We start from the raw sequence: 17549 nt of genomic DNA, 5'->3' as shown, positions 1-17549 counted from the left end.
GGAGGGAGGGAACAGTAGCTTTATTCTCATTTTCTTTGTTCTTGGGATATAACAGTTACTGCTATTTAAATTCATTTTGACAAATAGTTAGAAAGTACCTATCATTGTGGCCAGCTCTGTGTTCACCAGAGACTTAAGAGCATGTAGACTGTTCCAACAGCAACCAGAATGCTTCAAAGCATGCAGAACCAGAATATTTTCCTGGGTGCATGTGCATCCCAGAAAATATACACAGAGTAGCGCTAGATAAAGGTTTTTTTTCATTTTTGCCTCTTTAATTTTAAGAAATAGATTCGTGAGACTGGAGAGATGATGCTTCAAAGTAAAGAGCATGAACTGCTCTTACAGACAACCTGAGTTTAGTTCCTGACACCCATACTGGGCAGCTCACCATTTCCTGTAACTCTAACTACAAGGGATCTGATGCCCTTTTCAGGCCTCCATGAGCACTGCACCCAAGAGTGCAAGTCCACACATGGATACACACACACATACACATAATTCAACAGAATCCTTGTTTGTTTGAGACAGGGTCTCCCTATAGCCCAGCTGGCCTGGAACTCCTTATATAGACCAGGCTGTCCTCAATCTCATAATCACCTGCCTCTGCCTTCTGAAATTAAGAGAGTGCACCACAATGCATGGCTATAATTTAAAATAAAAATAAAATCTTTTTAAAAAACAGATTCATGGGCCAGTGAGATGACTCAACAGGTAAAGACACTTGCCACCAAGCCTCCTAAGTTCAGTCCCCAGAACCCATGTGGTAGAAGGAGAGATTCAACTCCCGTAAGTTGTCCTCTGACTTCCATACACATGCTTTAGCACCTATGTATGTACACACAGGCAACACATAAAATAAAAATAAATAAATAAATAAATAAATATATTTTAAAAATGTAAAATTAAACAGTTTTAAAGATTTGTGTTCACTTCATCTGTATTTAAAATCTTACCACATTTTCCATACACTAAGAAACACTAAAAGCTGTCAGCAGCATCCCTCTTTCCTGTTATGCAGACATGGCATAGTGCGGCGTTTGCTCTTTTTTTAAGTTGATATTGGTGAGATAAGGCTCCACTATGTCCTGAGGAAGGGCAGCAATGCAACGAAGGACATCTACCTCTCTGTTGAAGACAATGCTAAATCGAGTAAGACCTTAGAAGTGACCCATAGTGAGTCAGCATCAATACAAACCTGAAAAGTACAAATCATTTACATTGACATCGTAATCAGTAATGTCGTATATGATGCCAATAAACGAATTCTTTCTGTCTTAGTTTGTTCCTTGCTTCGTGCTTCTTAACAAACCAATTTATTTTTATCCAGTAAACTTTTGTTACTCAATCTTCTGAAGTAAATGTTGGCATTTATCATAAAAGGAGGATGACGGAGTGCCAAACCAGTTTGGGGGAAGAGAAGACAACGAAGAATTTGATGCATGGGGCAGGAACTGACTGATTACCTGACATGGATTATGAGGCTATCTTAATGGAAATTGAATTCTAACTTTAGGAGAGTCTGAGAATCAAGCTAATGATTTCTATTATTCTGAAACTACGTAGAAAATGTTCCTTTAGATGTTATTAGTATTTTCAGCTGCAGAGCTGAGTTCTGTGTCTTCCTAACCTTGAAATTTAATCTTCTTTGTGGGATGATGTGGCTCGCTGGCAGAATGCACGCTCTGTGTGTGTAAGAGAGCCCTCTCCCCCATCTCACTCCAAAAATTTAATTTTCTTAAATTTTCTTGCATAGGCTGAGACATGTAATTACTAGAATGTTAATCTTCTTGAATGAGCTGTAAAATGTAAATTTACTGACATAGAGGAACCTTTATTAAAAAGCTACTTGTTTCTGCTGTACCTGTATCTGTCCATTGGATCTTCAAAGTCACAAAACAGGCTGCAATCAGTTAACAGAGGGCACTTTCTTTACACAGCAAGAGATACAATAATTATGTGGTGAGAAAAAAAGATCATTTTTCAGTATGACAGGATAGCAGCGGAAATTGTGTCCAAGTGCCACTTACCATTGAATCACCTCTCAGGAGAAATCATTACTCATTTCTAGTAAGTTACAAGTGTTTCCTGCCTAAATCATGTGTCCACTCAAGGACCAATTTACTGCAAAGCTGTTCTGTATGAGAGGCGGGAGGGTGTACTTGCCCCATGTGACCTTGAGCAAGGTACTTTGCTCCCCTTGTCCTTCATCCCTCTCATGGATGTAAAGGTGGTCTTCAAATCTAACTCAAAGCCACTTTGTCTTCTAATAAGGCAATACAGTGCAGTGAGAACACCAAGCTATCTTCTGTCTTCTCACCTGAATTTGAAAGTCTTTCCTTTCTTTTCCAAGTTCTCAAGAATCACTGTTGTTAAGATGAATGCATATTCATAAAACCATATTAAACCATATTCATAAAAAGATGTAACATGTGGACATTTTGTGGTCTGTCTTTTCACTTCTGCTTTTGCAAAGGAAGATATCCTCTCATTCTGACACTGCTTTCTTAGTAGTACTGGAAACATGAACTTGTCTGTGTTGTGGCTTTCAGTCCTTATTACAAGACCAGTAGGGAGTGCAATGATACCAATTTTAATACAAAGACACTAAGGTTGAACAACTTGTCCAAAATCACACCCATAATAAGCACGTGAGGCAGAATCAAACTCGCACCTTTCCAGTTCCAAAGAAAAGGCTTTAAATTGCCAGTGCTGCACTAGCTCTGCTTTGAGGAGATGAGACGATGGAAGGAACTCATAGAAGACGTCAGAAGTGCACTTTCAGGGCAACAAAGAAGCACCTTGGAAGTTAAAGGCATAAAAATGATTGAGCACTGTAAAACAGCTGAGGATGTATTTATTCATAACTGGAGCTTAAAACACATGTATAACTATAAGCTAATTAAATATTTATACATCCATTTTTTTCAGTGGATCTTCCAATTGCCTTTTGTTTCACCAATTTTTTTTTCATTTTTCCTCCCTTCTTGGGAGACTCGTGTCCGTACCCTCTGAAGTCCTGGGACTGACAGATGACATAAGGGATCCTATTTGAATTTTGCATAGTTTATATGACATTTGGGAGGGGATGAGTTACAAAGAGACAGCTTCTCATAACCCCTGCACCATTCCAGCCCTGTGCTGCACCTCATGGGATGCCTCACCATTCCCCAGTCACTCCCAGGGTTCCAACATGGCCATGCGACCTCTCCATTTGCTCACTCTCCATATCACAGAGGGCTCCACCCCTCCTCCCAGGGTGCTCCTCATCTTGCCCCTGGCTGGCTTTCTCTTTTCGGGGGAATGAGTGATTTTCAGGCTACATTTCACCCTTTTCCTCCAGCTCTTAACAAACTTTTCGCCATTTCTTCTGCAAATTTCCCTGAGCCTTGGAGGGGGTGGCAGATGCAAGGTGGTCTCTTTTGTATCATGGTGAGATATTGATTTTGGGGGCCTCCCCATCATACATCTTCAAGAAGTGGCTGCTGATCTATCTCAGTGGTGTTTCCCTTACTATAAAGACGAATGGCAGGAAGTAGACACATATAAACAAACACAGATGTAAATACAAATGTCTAGAAGATATCCTAGTAGGTGTACCATATTCATTAAACAGTATACTTGTAACAGCTTCCCTGCTGGGGCCTGTAGCCTTCCTTGACATAGGGGGTTGGCCTAGTCTATAGCACCAGATGTGTGTTATACTCCTGAGTGGGCCTTATCCAATTATAAATTTGTCAGTTGTATGTATGTTAGTCAAGCCATTATTGCACTAGCAGGCATTGCTTGGCATGTTCATAGTGTGCAACATGCAGGGTCCATTGCTGAGCAGGATCATAAGGGTTACTTTTTCCTCAACTGCATAGCACCTTCTGGCACTGTGAAAGCCATCCATCAAGTAGCATGGAGTTTTTTGTTTCTCCATTTCTTCTTCTCCCATGCTCACATCATGTAGTGTCTTCAACAACATGGCCTTACCGACCTTTCTAGTGTACAACTGACATTAGTGGCAATAGCCTTAGTTAATTTAAGGACCTCTAGGATCTCTCTCTGACCAACAGCTCATAGAGGACCAACCAACCCCAGTACTGTAGTTTTTCTTAACAGTTGTATAATTTTGGGAACCTCTGTTTTTGTCTTACCCAACCATAAAACTCCCAAGAATCTTACAGCTATAGCTGGCCTTTGTTTCTTCAGGTATCTTTCAAATGGGTTTCACATCTATAAAACACTCAAAGGTTAACATCATATATTAAAACAATCATAGACAAGGTCTAACACAGCGTGGAAAGGTTTTATCCATTCATAGATCTTTGTTAGGTACCATAGCATGGGTAAGAGGCATTAATTTGGTTAGTTCTTTACTATCTTTAATTATTCCTTTGGAGTCATTCTGCATTATGGATATCTTACATGGAGTCTCTTTGTATTCTTTTATCTTTGATACACTTACAGATGTTGGCTACAGTTGCCTGACTCTGCACCTAGCTAAGGGGGCAGAGGGTTTCTCTTGTCCCTGCTGCACCTGTTAGTTCCCTGAGTCAGGAAGGCCCTGGGTCCACCTCCTGGCAGGAGCCATATCTGTTATCTCTCCATTGACCATACCTGGCTGCTGGAGGAGGCCCTGGTAGGAAAAACTGCCTCCACCCCTAGCATAGCCTTTTTCAGGAGAGAAATACACCTTATTTAATCTTTGGGGATCCTTAACCACATCTGGGACCGTTTTATCCTCTGAATGTCTTTTGTAAACTGATCTTTAGGTTTTAAAGCCTTCCAGAAACTCCTTAGTACAGAATTTTATTTTCTATCAATTTTTCCTTTGGGAATTTAGGCTCAGCATAAGTCTTGCCACATTTGTCTTCGAATAACTCAAATGGACCATTTCTTCTGTCTGGTCTTTTTTATATCTCTTGTAGGGTGTTCTGTTATTCTGCAGACACATTTTACATGCTGGTCAGGGTCACTTAGATCTGCTAAAGCTTCTCTCACTTTATGAAAATCCTGTCCCATTAAAAGACTTAGCAAAATCATTAAAGCTCTATACCATACTCAAGGTCCCAGTTGAATTAAGTTTTCCTTTATATCTCCGGTGAACATAGTCCTATCTGTCCCGGCAAACTGGGCATCATATATTTTTCTTTTCATACCTAGTTCTCTCAGTAATGCCTGTCCCTCCTTTATAGTCCTCCAGCCCCTGTTAATTATGGGAGTTTCCCTTGGTGATTACTATGTATCTTTAATGCCTTGCACCAGCCATCCCATTAGGGACTGCTCCCTTCTGCATTGGCCTAGGTTGAATAGCCTTTGTCAAAAGAACAGATGGATGGTTATATAACTCAAGCTGTGAAGCTCCTGAAGGACTTAGACTGCCATTATTTACTCCCACGTCCCATACCCTCATGAGCCACGTGGTGAGGTGCTCTTTGATTGCTTTCTGGTAAGTCTTTCCCAGTTTCAACAGCTCCAGTGTGGACTATTTTCCCCTGGCCATAGTCCTGTTAACTTTTTTCTCTTTTTGTATCAGAGGTTGAGTCTGAGGGGCAGTTTTAGCTACTTTTATTTTTAGGTTGTTTCTTCTTTCATTACTGTTTTTTTCCCTGGGTCCTTGGACCTCTGGTCCCCTAGCCTTACACAAGTTAAAATTGCCCATGTTTCCTCTCTCTTAAGCTCTGAGGCTGAGAACTCCTTAGCCTTTTCAGCATCCTGTGCCTTGGGCAAATCTTTTATTATGCAAAGTAGTGGTCATGCCCCCTCTCTGTTTCCTCTTTTGCTTATATGATTTTTTTCAAGGCTCTCTATAATCTTTAATGAATTTTCAGATCCATGTGGGGGCAGACTCCATTTTTTTTAGTGACTGAACTATTTCCCCACATTTATAGCACAGCTGTGGCCCAGGAATTTTTCCCATTGAGTCCATCTGTGTGTGCATGGATCACATCATTCTAATTACGTATTTCATGATCAATTGTATAATAAACATGAGCATAGCTAACCCGCTTAAGTATACCAGGTTTGGCCACTCTCTCCCCTGGGTTTCTGCCAGCTTCTCCCAGATGGGCCATGTTACCTCACAGGACTCCTCGCAGTGCCCCTCTTCGCCCTTCTGGATTTGGGAATCTGAACCCAGCTCCCTTTCAATTGGCTCACCAGACACTGCTGGAACCATGGCAGATTCCCAACCCTGCATCTCCATGTTTTTCCCAGACTCCTGCAGTTCGTCTACCCAGCCACTCTATGCCAATTGTTTTGCCAATTTTTTTCCTTTTTCCTCCTTTCTTGTACCCGCTGAAGCCCCAGGCATAAGGCATCCTGTTTGAATTCTACATCATTTATATGACATTTGGGAGGGGATGACTTACAAAGAAATGGTTTCTCATAACCCCCACGCTGTTCAAGCCTTGTGGGACACCCTGCTGTTCTCCCACCTCTCCCAGAGTTCCAATATGGCTGTGCTAACTCCCCATTTGCTCACTCTCCATTTCATAGTGGGCTCCACCCCTCTTCCCAGGGTGCTCCTGGTCTTGCTCCTGGCTGGCTTCCTCTTTTTGGAGGAATGAATAATTTTGGGACTACACCTTCTAAGAACCATGTACAGAGCTAAGTAAGATCCATGCCTACTGGTGATTCCAACTACTGACAAAGGATTCTTCTCTTTAAACAGTGTTTATCTGGTAGTTTCAACATTTTTAAACCCATGTCTCCACTGTAGCCAACTTCATCTTTTTCCCTTTAAAACAATCCCATTTTTAAAGATTCAGATTTTGATAAAAAATTAATATCTGAGTTGTTAATAACTTTCTTTCCCAAAGGAATTAACAGATGATACTTCCTATCAAATCAGTTATTATGGATGGGCATCCTCTCTCCTCATACTGCAAAACTCCAGTATTCCCCTGTCTCCCACTCACAGGGGTCTTTGTGGATGATTCAGAATAATACCCATCTTGATATCTTTCATTGGATCATATCTTCAATGTTCCTTTTGCTATGTGATATAATATATACTCACAGATTCCAGGAATTGAGGCATGGACAGAATTAGGGACATATTATTCTGCTTATCACAGCATTAAAGGAATCAGTGTAAATAAGGCACTTATAAGAATGCCTGATGCAGGGCTGGAGAGATGGCTCAGTGGTTAAGAACACTGGCTGTCCTTGTAGAAGACCCAGCTTTGAATTCCAGCACCCACATGGCAGCTAACAACTGTCCATAACTCCAGTTCCAGGGGATCTGACAGCCTCTCTGTCCTCCACGGGCATTGCACGACATGGGTGCACTTACCTACATGCAAGCAATACACGAATACACATAAAATAAAAATAATAATATATTTTTTTAAAAAAGAATGCCTGATGCATACTTAGTTCTCAGCAGATACCAATTATCCAATTTAAAATGGGAGATCAAAATTTGTATTTTTCTCCCTGTGACTGAAAAATAAAATTTAATAATTTATTTCTCAAAAATCTGCAATTAGATCACCTGAAAAGAAAGGTCAACATCCACAATACATAAAAATTTAAAGTGGTGGCCAAGGGGCCAGTGAGATGGCTCAGTAGGTAAAACTGCTTGCCCTGCAAGACTGATCATCTGAGCTTGATTCCCAAGACCCAAGATGGGAGCAGAGAACTGACTTCTGAGAGTTGTCCTCTGTCCTCCACACATATGCCATGACACAAGTATGGCTGCATGTGTGCACACATGTGCATGCACACACACACACACACACACACACACACACACATACATAAATGGAGGTTGGAGAAGTAGCTCAGTCAGTAAAGTACCTACAGAAAGCATGAGGACCTGAATTTGATCTTAACATCTGTATACAGTTTGGTATGATGGCCCTTGCTCATAATCAAAGTGCTGGGAAGGCAAATACAGGAGGATCCTTGTGCTCACTGGCCTCCTAGTCTAGCTGGATTAGTGTGCCACAGCTACCAGTGAGAGACCTTGTGCTGTCAAATAAGGTGGATGTTTCCTGAGGAATGACACCTATGGTTGACCTCTGGCCTTCACACATGCACACACTCATGCAAGTGCACCTGAATACATATTTATTATCACACATACCTGCACACACACACATGCTCACAACATTAAAATGATGCCACTTGACCATAACTGTTGTGTGACTCGTTAGAAAGCATTCACTTTTCCTTAGGTAGTTCTTTTGTATGTATCATTTGAATTGCTTAAACCCTTTCCTCATCTTAAAGTTGACGTAATACACTTTCTATCTCACAGATTGTGGTAAGGATCAAATGAGGTAAAAGTAATGGAATAATGTAAAACATTTTTATAGAAACATGGCTATACAAGTTTAAGGTAATATTACTACACAGAAAATAGAAAGGACTCACTCAGGATCATACAACAGAATTACACAGAAGTTCAATTCAAACCCATGACTCTGTGAACACAGTGACCTAAGAGACGATGCTTCATGAATATGCCTGGCAGTATGCCTAATTGGCCCAATTCAGAATTGAGAAATCTAAAGTGCATTTCCTACTCCATCAGCGGCTTTCTTGGCAAGCTTGAATATAATTTACCTTATTTCAGTGTTAAAAAGCAGACTGAGGGCTGGGAACATAGCTTAGTGGTAGAGAGTGTTTGCTTAGTAAGTTCAATCCCAGGAACCAAATAAACATCAACAAAGACAAACAAACAAACAAAAATAATAATAAAAATTAAAATTAAAAGCAAAGCACTCAAAACTCAACAAAACAAAGCAACAGAAACCCTTATCTTTGGGGTTGGAAAAATGGCTTAGAGATTAAGAGCACTTGTTGCTCTTCCAGAGGTCCTAAATTCTGTTCCCAGCACCCCCATCAGGCAGCTCACAACCACCTGTAACTCTAGTTCCTGGGGATCCAATACCCTCTTCTGGCCTCATAGGCACATGCGTGCATATGATCCACAAATATACACACAGGCCCACATACATACACATAAAATAAAGTACAATAAATAAATCTTTTAAAAGGTATACTAAGAGTTTATATTTTGATAATCTGGGTTCTTTTTTAATACAAATATTAAATTTTTTTTAAGAAAAATATTTATTTTTATTTTCCAACCCCAAGATAAGGGTTTCTGTTGTTTTGTTTTGTTGGGTTTTGTGTGCTTTGCTTTTATTTGTTTTTTGTTTGTTTTTGTTCTTGTTTTGGGTTTGTTTGGGTTTTTTTGGTTTTTTTTTTTGGTCTTTTTGAGTCAGGGTCTCCCTGTAGCTCCAGCTGTCCTAGAACTCACTATGTAGACCAGACTGGCCTTGAAGTCACAGAGATCTGCCTGCCTCTGCCTCCTGAGTGCTGGGATTAAAGGCATGCACCACCATGCCAGGCTTGTTTTTGTTTGTCTTTGTTGATGTTTGTTCATTTAAGAAAAATATTATTATTCTTTAATATGTATGCACGTATTGCCTGCATATATGTAAGTGCACCCATGTCGTGCAATGTCCATGGAGGACAGAAGAGGCCATAGGATCCCCTAGAACTGGAGTTTCAGACAATTGTTAGCTGCCATATGGTTGCTAGAATTTGAACCTGGGTCTTCTGCAAGAACAGTCAGTGTTCTTAACCACTGAGCCATCTCTACAGCCCCAGTCTGTGTTCTTAAACTGCAGAAGTTGATAGAACACAAGTTTGTCTCATTGTCAAAATTTTCCTTTAAGTTGCTGGTTAAACACTGTGCCTGAGTAATAGTGTAAGAGGAAAAGACCCCTAACGTTAGTAGACAACTGAAATATACTGGCAATAGTGGACTATAAACTGTTTTCTTTCTGTCAGTTTTTTTTATGTGATTGTTTTACAGAAGCCACTCTTATTGGAGAAAAATAACAATTTCTATTTAAGAAAAAAAGAATGCCTGAACGCACCTCAACCAACTTGGTTCAATAACATACATTAATCTAACCAATCACATTATTCTGGCTTATATACACTTTAAAATGTCCTCTTTAATAGTGTGATGGACTCAGAAACCTAAACAAAGAAAGATCAGGGTAGTTTCTTCTCAGAAAAGAATCAAGACTTACATTTGTCACTGACCCTTATGTTATAAAACCTGAGCTCATTTTTCACTCAAAATGGTTTTTTAATCATGCAGTTCCGTGGGTGAAAACAGAAAGCTAACCTGAGTGCCTAAGAACCTAAAAAATCTGCTACAAGAAAATAAACTTCAAAAAAATTATTAATGGAAGGACTTTGGAGTGCTCCGTCCTGAATGGGACATTTATATAACATAAATAAAATAAATAATTTCTCTTCCTCCCTCCCTTCCTTTTTTTCTTTTTTGAGTTTGAAGTAACTATGGGCTATAGGAGATTCTGTCTCAAAAAAAGGAAGGGAGGGATTCGAAGGAAGAGAAAGCCGTCATTTATTTTAAATATTTATCTGTTACAGATTCTATCATAACTGAATAGCTGAAATGCCTTTATTCTCAAAGTTGAAGATGAAACAAAGATTTGATGGTCTGGACCTAAGTGTTTTTGAACTTTATTTGGCTGACAAATAATTTTCTCAGTCTTATTTCTAAAGAACTTTTTTAACAGACTTAATTCACTTTATTTTTCTCATATAAAAACCCTAGGTAATAGCCACAGCTGGACCCTGGGTTCTCTGCACAGAGACTCTGGTGTGGGTTTTCACAAGATGATCCGTGAATTCCTGATAGGGAGACTTAGGGAAGACTGTCTCTTTCCAGAGGTCAGGGGTCAGATAGCTGCAGGTCTTAGAGATGGCATCAAAGGTGGCCTTGGCAAAGTTGCCCAGGGTGGCAGTGCAGCCCCTGGCTGATGTGTAGCAGTCATTAATACCCGATATCACCAGTAGCTTCTTAGGCACAGGAGCAGAGACAATGCCAGTGCCTCTGAGGGCAGGGATGAGGCACACCAGCACAGAGCCACAACGGCCTGTCACTTTGCAGGGGACGGTATGGGGCTTGCCAATCTTGTTTCCCCAGAAGCCTCTCCCAACAGGGACAATGGAAAGCTTGGCCAAGATGATGGCCCCTTGAATTGCAGTGGCTGCCTCCTTGGAGCACTTACCCAGCCCAACATGACAGTTGTAGTCCCCAATGGCAGAAAAGCCTTGAACCTGGTCTGCTGGCCAGTCCCAGTCTGCTTCTGCACTGGCATGATCTTCAAAACCTCATCCTTAAGAGGTGCTCCCAGGAAAAAGACAATAATTTCGGATTCCTTCATGGGAAGGGAGAAGAGGTAGATCTCCTCCAGGTACTTGGTCTTCAGGTCCTTGACCAGACGGCCCAGCTTGGTGACTGGAATCCAGTCCTTATCTTCAGCTTTGCCTCCAGGAGCCCCATGGCCCCGACCTCAACCACAACCACCATCCTGGTAGACCGGCCTGGTAGACCGGTACCAAATCCTCCACGGAAGCGGCCCCGGCCTCCCAAGCCTGGGCCTCCAGGTCCTCCCGGCCGTCCGGCTGCACCAGTGTCATCGGCCATTTGGTGTTTCCCGAGGAAGAAGTCTAAAGAACTTTTAAGATGACAGAGATTGATATTTTTCTCTTGGCTGCTCCATGAAAAGGTATAGTTACAGCTACTTTAGAAATGCCTTTTCGGAGAAGATTCAGTCTCCTAAACGGATACGAACATTCAACAATCAAAAGGTTAACTGTTAGGTTTAAATTGTAACACATTTTTATATTAACGGAAATGCAAGAATTTACATGTAAAAGAATGACAACTGGAACCACATTTGTTTCACTGCATAAATCCTTGTATTCGCATATCACATCAGGAGTTTTTTCTCCGACAAGTTCTCAGCAAATCTCTCAGGAAAATGAATAATGAATAAATACGAATGAATTGAATACAATGAATAAAGATACAGATTCCATTATTAGACTCATCATTATATGATAAACCACTTTTATCATTTTGATCACAATGAGCTCTCATCAATGTGCTTAACATGTGCAATTTAATATTTTTAGAAGTAAAAACTCTCTGAACCAGAATCATTTGTGATCATGTTTACATTTAAAGGCTAAGAATAATGTAGGGTGTGGTTGGCATGCACCTGCAGTCCCCAGCTACTTGGGAGACTAAGACAGGAGGACCACTTAAGGTCAGGAGTTTAGGGCCAGATGGGGCAACATAGGGAGACTCCATTCCAAAAGAAAATTAAGAATTTTTTAAAACTCCACAAAAAAGAATTCTACTAAGAAAAGGGAAATTGAATTCCCTTAGAAATGGCTAGAAAAGATGTTTCATTTGCACAATGAGCTCTTAGTAGCAAGTCATCCTCTGTTTACTACTTGAGGAAAGCACCAAGCACATGGGGCAGGCATGCCTCTCTGTTGTTTGTGTGACAGCTCCAAGCAGCAGGGCTCAGAAGAGTCGACTGAGTTACTCAACCTGGGAAGTTGTGACAGATTGAAAACAGCCTGTGGTCTCTGCTTCCTCTGATGAAAGAAAAGTGGAAAACGTGCCAGTTGTCAAGGACTTGGGGGAAAAGATATTTGGTTTCCTAAGACAATGACTTTCGAAAGTCATTTTATGACTTTCAATATCTTTCTAGTCTCTTTGAAGTGACTGGGATTAAACAAATAATTATTTAAGGGAAATCTTGCCATAGACTTCTCATTTTCTGTTAAGATAGTTTGATTTAATGTGAAAATTTAAGCTAGTATGTGCTGTCAGATTCTCAGTTGTCAAAACTGTTCATGCCAATGAATTAAAGAGAGTAAAGGAAAATGAGTCCCCCCCTTCCCAGTAACTGAAGTTCAATAGAATGAATGCACAGACTTTAATCTGGATTCTTCCACAGAAATAAGGGGGTCAGTGAACTTGAATTTTAAAAGAATAGTTGTGTAACTTGTAAGAAGCTCATCCATGGAGAAAACTTAAGTCTCCCTCTTTCAGCACCAATTAATTGCCTGTAGCTCTTCATACAGTTGGCATGTTAACTGATGGTGTCATTATATGGTTTTTGTTTAGGCAGCCATATTGTTGAGATTCCATGGTTACAGCTTCCCTGTCATGTCTAGAAGACACTCTCACAGCAGGAATCTTGGTCCTCTGACCCTTACAATCTTTCCACCCTCTCTTCCGTGATATTTCCTGAGTCTTAGGGGTTGGGTTGTAGATGTATCATTTGGGACTGGGCACCCAGTCTCTACATTTTGACCAGTTATGGATCTCAGTATTGTTGAAAAAAAATGTTTCTTTGATGAAGGGTGAGAACTACTCTTATCTGTAGGTATAAGTATTTTAGAAACAAACTAGAAATCACATTGGTTTAGGAAAATAGCAATAGTGGGATGTCCTCTAGGGTCTATGACATCTCTTTGGTTTAAGCAGTCATCCCTAAACACATATACATATGAGCAATGCTAGATGGACTCAGCAGGTTGTATATGTACATGTACATATGTTTATATATGTAACAATAATATGTCAGGAATCTCAAAATAAGAGGACAGGAATTTGAGAGGGTGTGGGGAAGGTATGAGAGAAATTAGAAGGAAAGTAGGAATACTGTAAATACCATACTCATGTATGAAATCAAAAAATTAAAAATTTAAATTAAAAAATGGCATATGTGAGATGCTGAGTTCAAAACAAGGAATAGTTTTAAAGAACTTTATCTTTCTAAGCATGATTTTTACATGAAGTTCATGATTTTTCTTTCTGTAAAATAAACCTGAAAGGGAAGTGAAAAAAATAGTTGTTTTTACTAACCTTCACTTAAAACATAATAGTTCCCCCAATTGTAAGTTAAGTGTACATAACAAATAGCAATAGTCCTAGCATCACCTTTGACTTTGCAACCAGTACAAGTACCAAATTAAAGACATTATAGAAATTCAAAATATTCTTTACATTCGTCATTACTCTGAAATTTTGGTAGTGACTTGATCATAAATTTCTCTTTTAACAGCTTTATTAGATGTAACACACATACCATACAGTTCCTTCATTCTAGTTTTAAGATGTTACTTTTACTATTTGTTTTGTTGTTGTTGTTGTTGTTGTTGTTGTTGTTGTTGCTGCTGCTGCTGCTGTTGTTGTTTTTGAAGCAGAATCTTACTCAGACTCACATGGAACTCACACTGTAGCCCAGACTGGCCTCACTTGTTGCTCCTCCTGCCTCAGCCTTTTTAGTGCTGCAATTACAGCATGAGCTACCATACCTGGTAGTATATTAGATTATTATTTTTTAATTGTGGTAAAATGTGCAACATAAACTTTCTTGTTTTAATAGTTTTTAGTTGTACAAATCATGGCATAAATTTCATGTGCAACATTGTTTAACCCCTACCTCCACTTGTTTTCCAAAGTTTCCATAACCTAAACAGACATTCTGTAACCACTGAACAGTAACTTGGTCTGGGGGTAAGAAGTAAAGAACCTCCTCTAGCAGGTATGGAACACTGAGTTCAATCCCCAGTACTGCCATCACCAAAAAAAGAGAGAGAAAAAAGAGAGATGAAGAAATGCCATTCTCTGTCTTCTCCAACCACTGACAACTTCTGAACCACTTTATGTGTCTACAGATTTTCCTTTCTAGACATCTCATATGATGTTTGTATAGATACCTAATAAGATATTTGCCTTTTTCTGTATGACTTACTCTTCATAGCAAACTTTCATGTTCACCTATCTTATAGTTGTGTCAACATGTCATTGTTATGACTGAGCTACGTTCTATTATCTATATATGTTATATTCTGTTTTTCCACCCATATATTGATGGACAGTTTAGTTATTTCCACCTTCAGAGCTATTATGAATAATGTGTCAATATAAGTGTTTAAGTCCCTGTGGTCTTCTTCTTCAGAATGGAATTAGTAGATCTCATTTAAAAGTTCTGTCTTTAAACCTTTTAAGAAACTACTAAACTTTTTCACAACAGCTATAGAAATTTCTTATTTAATATACTGACAATTGTTTTACAGTACAAGTAGATTTGTAAACATAAAACTATGTATTTTCTTTTTAAACATTTAGAAGCATAGTTCTAATAAGTGGGCCATAAACTTACCCAGGCTGCCAAACGCTGCACAGCACAAAAAGTCAAGAACCTCTGCATATTTTCTTCTGTTGAATCTAATACAACAGAATTTAACCGTGTGAAATCCAGGCAGGCATTTACAGTACGGAACTAAAGGGAACTATCATTATAAAATAATGATTTTAAACAATCATACAAATTCAGTTCAGATAAGCTAGGCTAATTACTACAATTACAAATGCCTTCAGAACAAATTTTCTGAGTTTCCAGTGTAAGAAATATCTTTACCCACAAACATAAGTTGAGAAAATATAATATGTGATTCAAAAGATCAGTGTAAGTCAAATATTATAACAGCAAATAAAAGTCACTTAGATGACTGTAGCTTGAAATCCATATAGTTCTCCTATGTTGTTGATCTAATTAACTGGTACTATTAGCCTTTTGAAGAGAGGAGAGAGACAAAAAAACAGGGAATGCTTTAAATTTTGCATCTCAGGGGCAAGGGGTTTATAAGGCCCCACCCCTCACTAAAGATATTTGGCAGTTACCCAGCACCGGGAGATAAACTGCACTTTCCTCGGTGTTGTAACCACTGATAAGTTGCCCCACGTTCCAGTAAATAACCACTTACTCACGTTCATGCAAGCAACCGTAATTAAGCTACGGACAGGAAACATCAAAGTGGGAAGGGGGTTGTTGGGAAGGATTTCAGTGGGATAAAGAAGCGCTGAAAGATGGTAACAGAAAGTAAAAATGCCTAAAGCTCAGTGTGTGCTTCTGTGAAACTGTTAAAGAATAAAAAAATTAATTCCATCTCCTACATATACGTCTAGTCCTTTTAAACATCTCAGAACTCCTTTGTTACAGTTAGCATTATTGTATTATTTATATAGTTTCATTTAAATTTTGTGTTTCTGCTAGGTTGTATTGCTTTATATTGTTTCACTACATAACCAGATTGTCCTCAACTCCAGACGGTCCTCCTGCCTTGGATTTCTGAGTCCTGGGATTACAAGAACGTGCCACCGTGCCCAGCTAAATTTTGTTTCTTAATGAGAAAAATACTTGTTCAAGTGTTTAGAGTCCAAAATAAAATTGTTATCAACATGCAAAGACATTCCTAAGCAGAAGTTGTACTCCAGTTCAGAAGTTACATGGTATTGGTCTGTTGCTGCAGCATCATTCACATAATAAACAGAGAATATTATTTCCTGGGGCTATTTCTACTACCCAGTTAGCTACATACAGTGGACAGACTGGGGTGTATAACCTTTCACAGGATCTTCTGCAGATTGCCAAACTCCCAGTTATAAACAAAAACATCATTCATACATGGCTTAAACACTGATTTGCTTTCTTTTTTTTAATTTTTACAAAAGCTTTACTGAGAATTTCATACATGCATATAAGGTGTTTTGATCAAATCCATGCCCACTCCCTCTCCTCCAACATTCCCCCCTCTGAAGAGGTAACTCTTAAAGTCTTTTAAGGATTAGACACAAGCTCCCAAATGCTTTTGACATTTTTGGCTTGGAACAGAGTTATGTTGCTAAAAGGCCCAAGGACATTTTGACTTTTAGCCAAGAACCTGGCTACATTTCTTTGGGGTCTTTTTACCTTAACTGCCTAGCCAATTCCTACCTCCTATTCTTATCACACTATCCTCTGAAAGGATTACCCAATTTGCCAATAGGGAATCAGGTCGCAGACTCTTCTTCCATGCTGAACAGGGATGCAGGGTGAGGCAATTGGAGTATCCCTCCAGTGGGTCTATCTAAGACTCCCAAATTGCATAACTCTTGTCTCTAAGGGGAGGAGAAAGTCCTTGAATCATGAATGGGAGATGTGAAGGAGAAGTAAAGGCAAGAGTAATTAGCATTACAAGTTCTAGACAGGGAACTAGAAAAAAGTCAGAACAGGGCAGTTTTCAAATGTTCATATGAGAGTCCATTGGAGAAGTTCTTGACAAGGGCTTTCAAAATCATCCCTCTATTGTGTTCTTCCTCATTTTTATTTTGTCTTCCAAGGCTGGACTAGTTGGCTGGGAAGAGTACCTGGATGCTTAGGTGAGGGTCCAGTGACCCTGCTTAGCACTCCTTTAATGAATGAGCACAACTGTCAACAAGGCCAATTGTGACTATGTTTAGCAATCAGGCTCAGCCCAAGCTGTGATGATGGTAGTTATTTCATGCAGAAGGGACTGCTGTATAGCATCATCTTATTAAAAGGATCTGGAATTTAAAAGAATTTGGTGCTAGGAGCCACATATGAAGGAGAACATATGTCGTTTGTTTTTCTGAGTCTCTGTTACTTCACTTAGTATAACAATTTCTAGATCCATCCATTTACCTGAAAATTTCATTTTCCATCTTTCTTTACTTCTGAATAGAACTCCATTGTGTAAATGTACAACATTTTTGACAACCACTCATCAGCTGAGGGACACTTAGGTTGCTTCCATCTCTTAGCTCTTGTGAAAAGAGCAGCAACAAACATGGTTGTACAAGTGTCTCTACAATAGGATGAGTCCTTTGGGTATATGCCAAGGAGTGGTAC

The 17549-nt window shown here is 39.5% G+C and overlaps 1 protein-coding gene and 1 pseudogene across 2 annotated transcripts in view; one reads left to right on the top strand and one right to left on the bottom strand.

The window, feature by feature from the left end:
• The window catches only part of Frem3 (FRAS1 related extracellular matrix 3), a 79299-nt gene that overhangs the window by 6898 nt on the left and 54852 nt on the right, over positions 1–17549 (top strand). The window contains 4 exon segments of the mRNA XM_008843455.1: positions 1057–1176; positions 8494–8612; positions 11034–11479; positions 11559–11640. Coding sequence (XP_008841677.1) covers positions 1057–1176; positions 8494–8612; positions 11034–11479; positions 11559–11640 — 767 coding nt within the window.
• Positions 10552–11476, bottom strand: LOC108491334 (annotated as a pseudogene). Its single transcript, XR_001872693.2, has one exon. The product of XR_001872693.2 is annotated as a 40S ribosomal protein S2 pseudogene (transcript).

This window comes from Nannospalax galili, unplaced genomic scaffold, assembly GCF_000622305.1.
Source record: "Nannospalax galili isolate Female #2095 unplaced genomic scaffold, S.galili_v1.0 scaffold359, whole genome shotgun sequence".
NCBI lineage: Eukaryota > Metazoa > Chordata > Mammalia > Rodentia > Spalacidae > Nannospalax > Nannospalax galili.
This window is presented reverse-complemented; position numbering and strand designations above follow the sequence as displayed.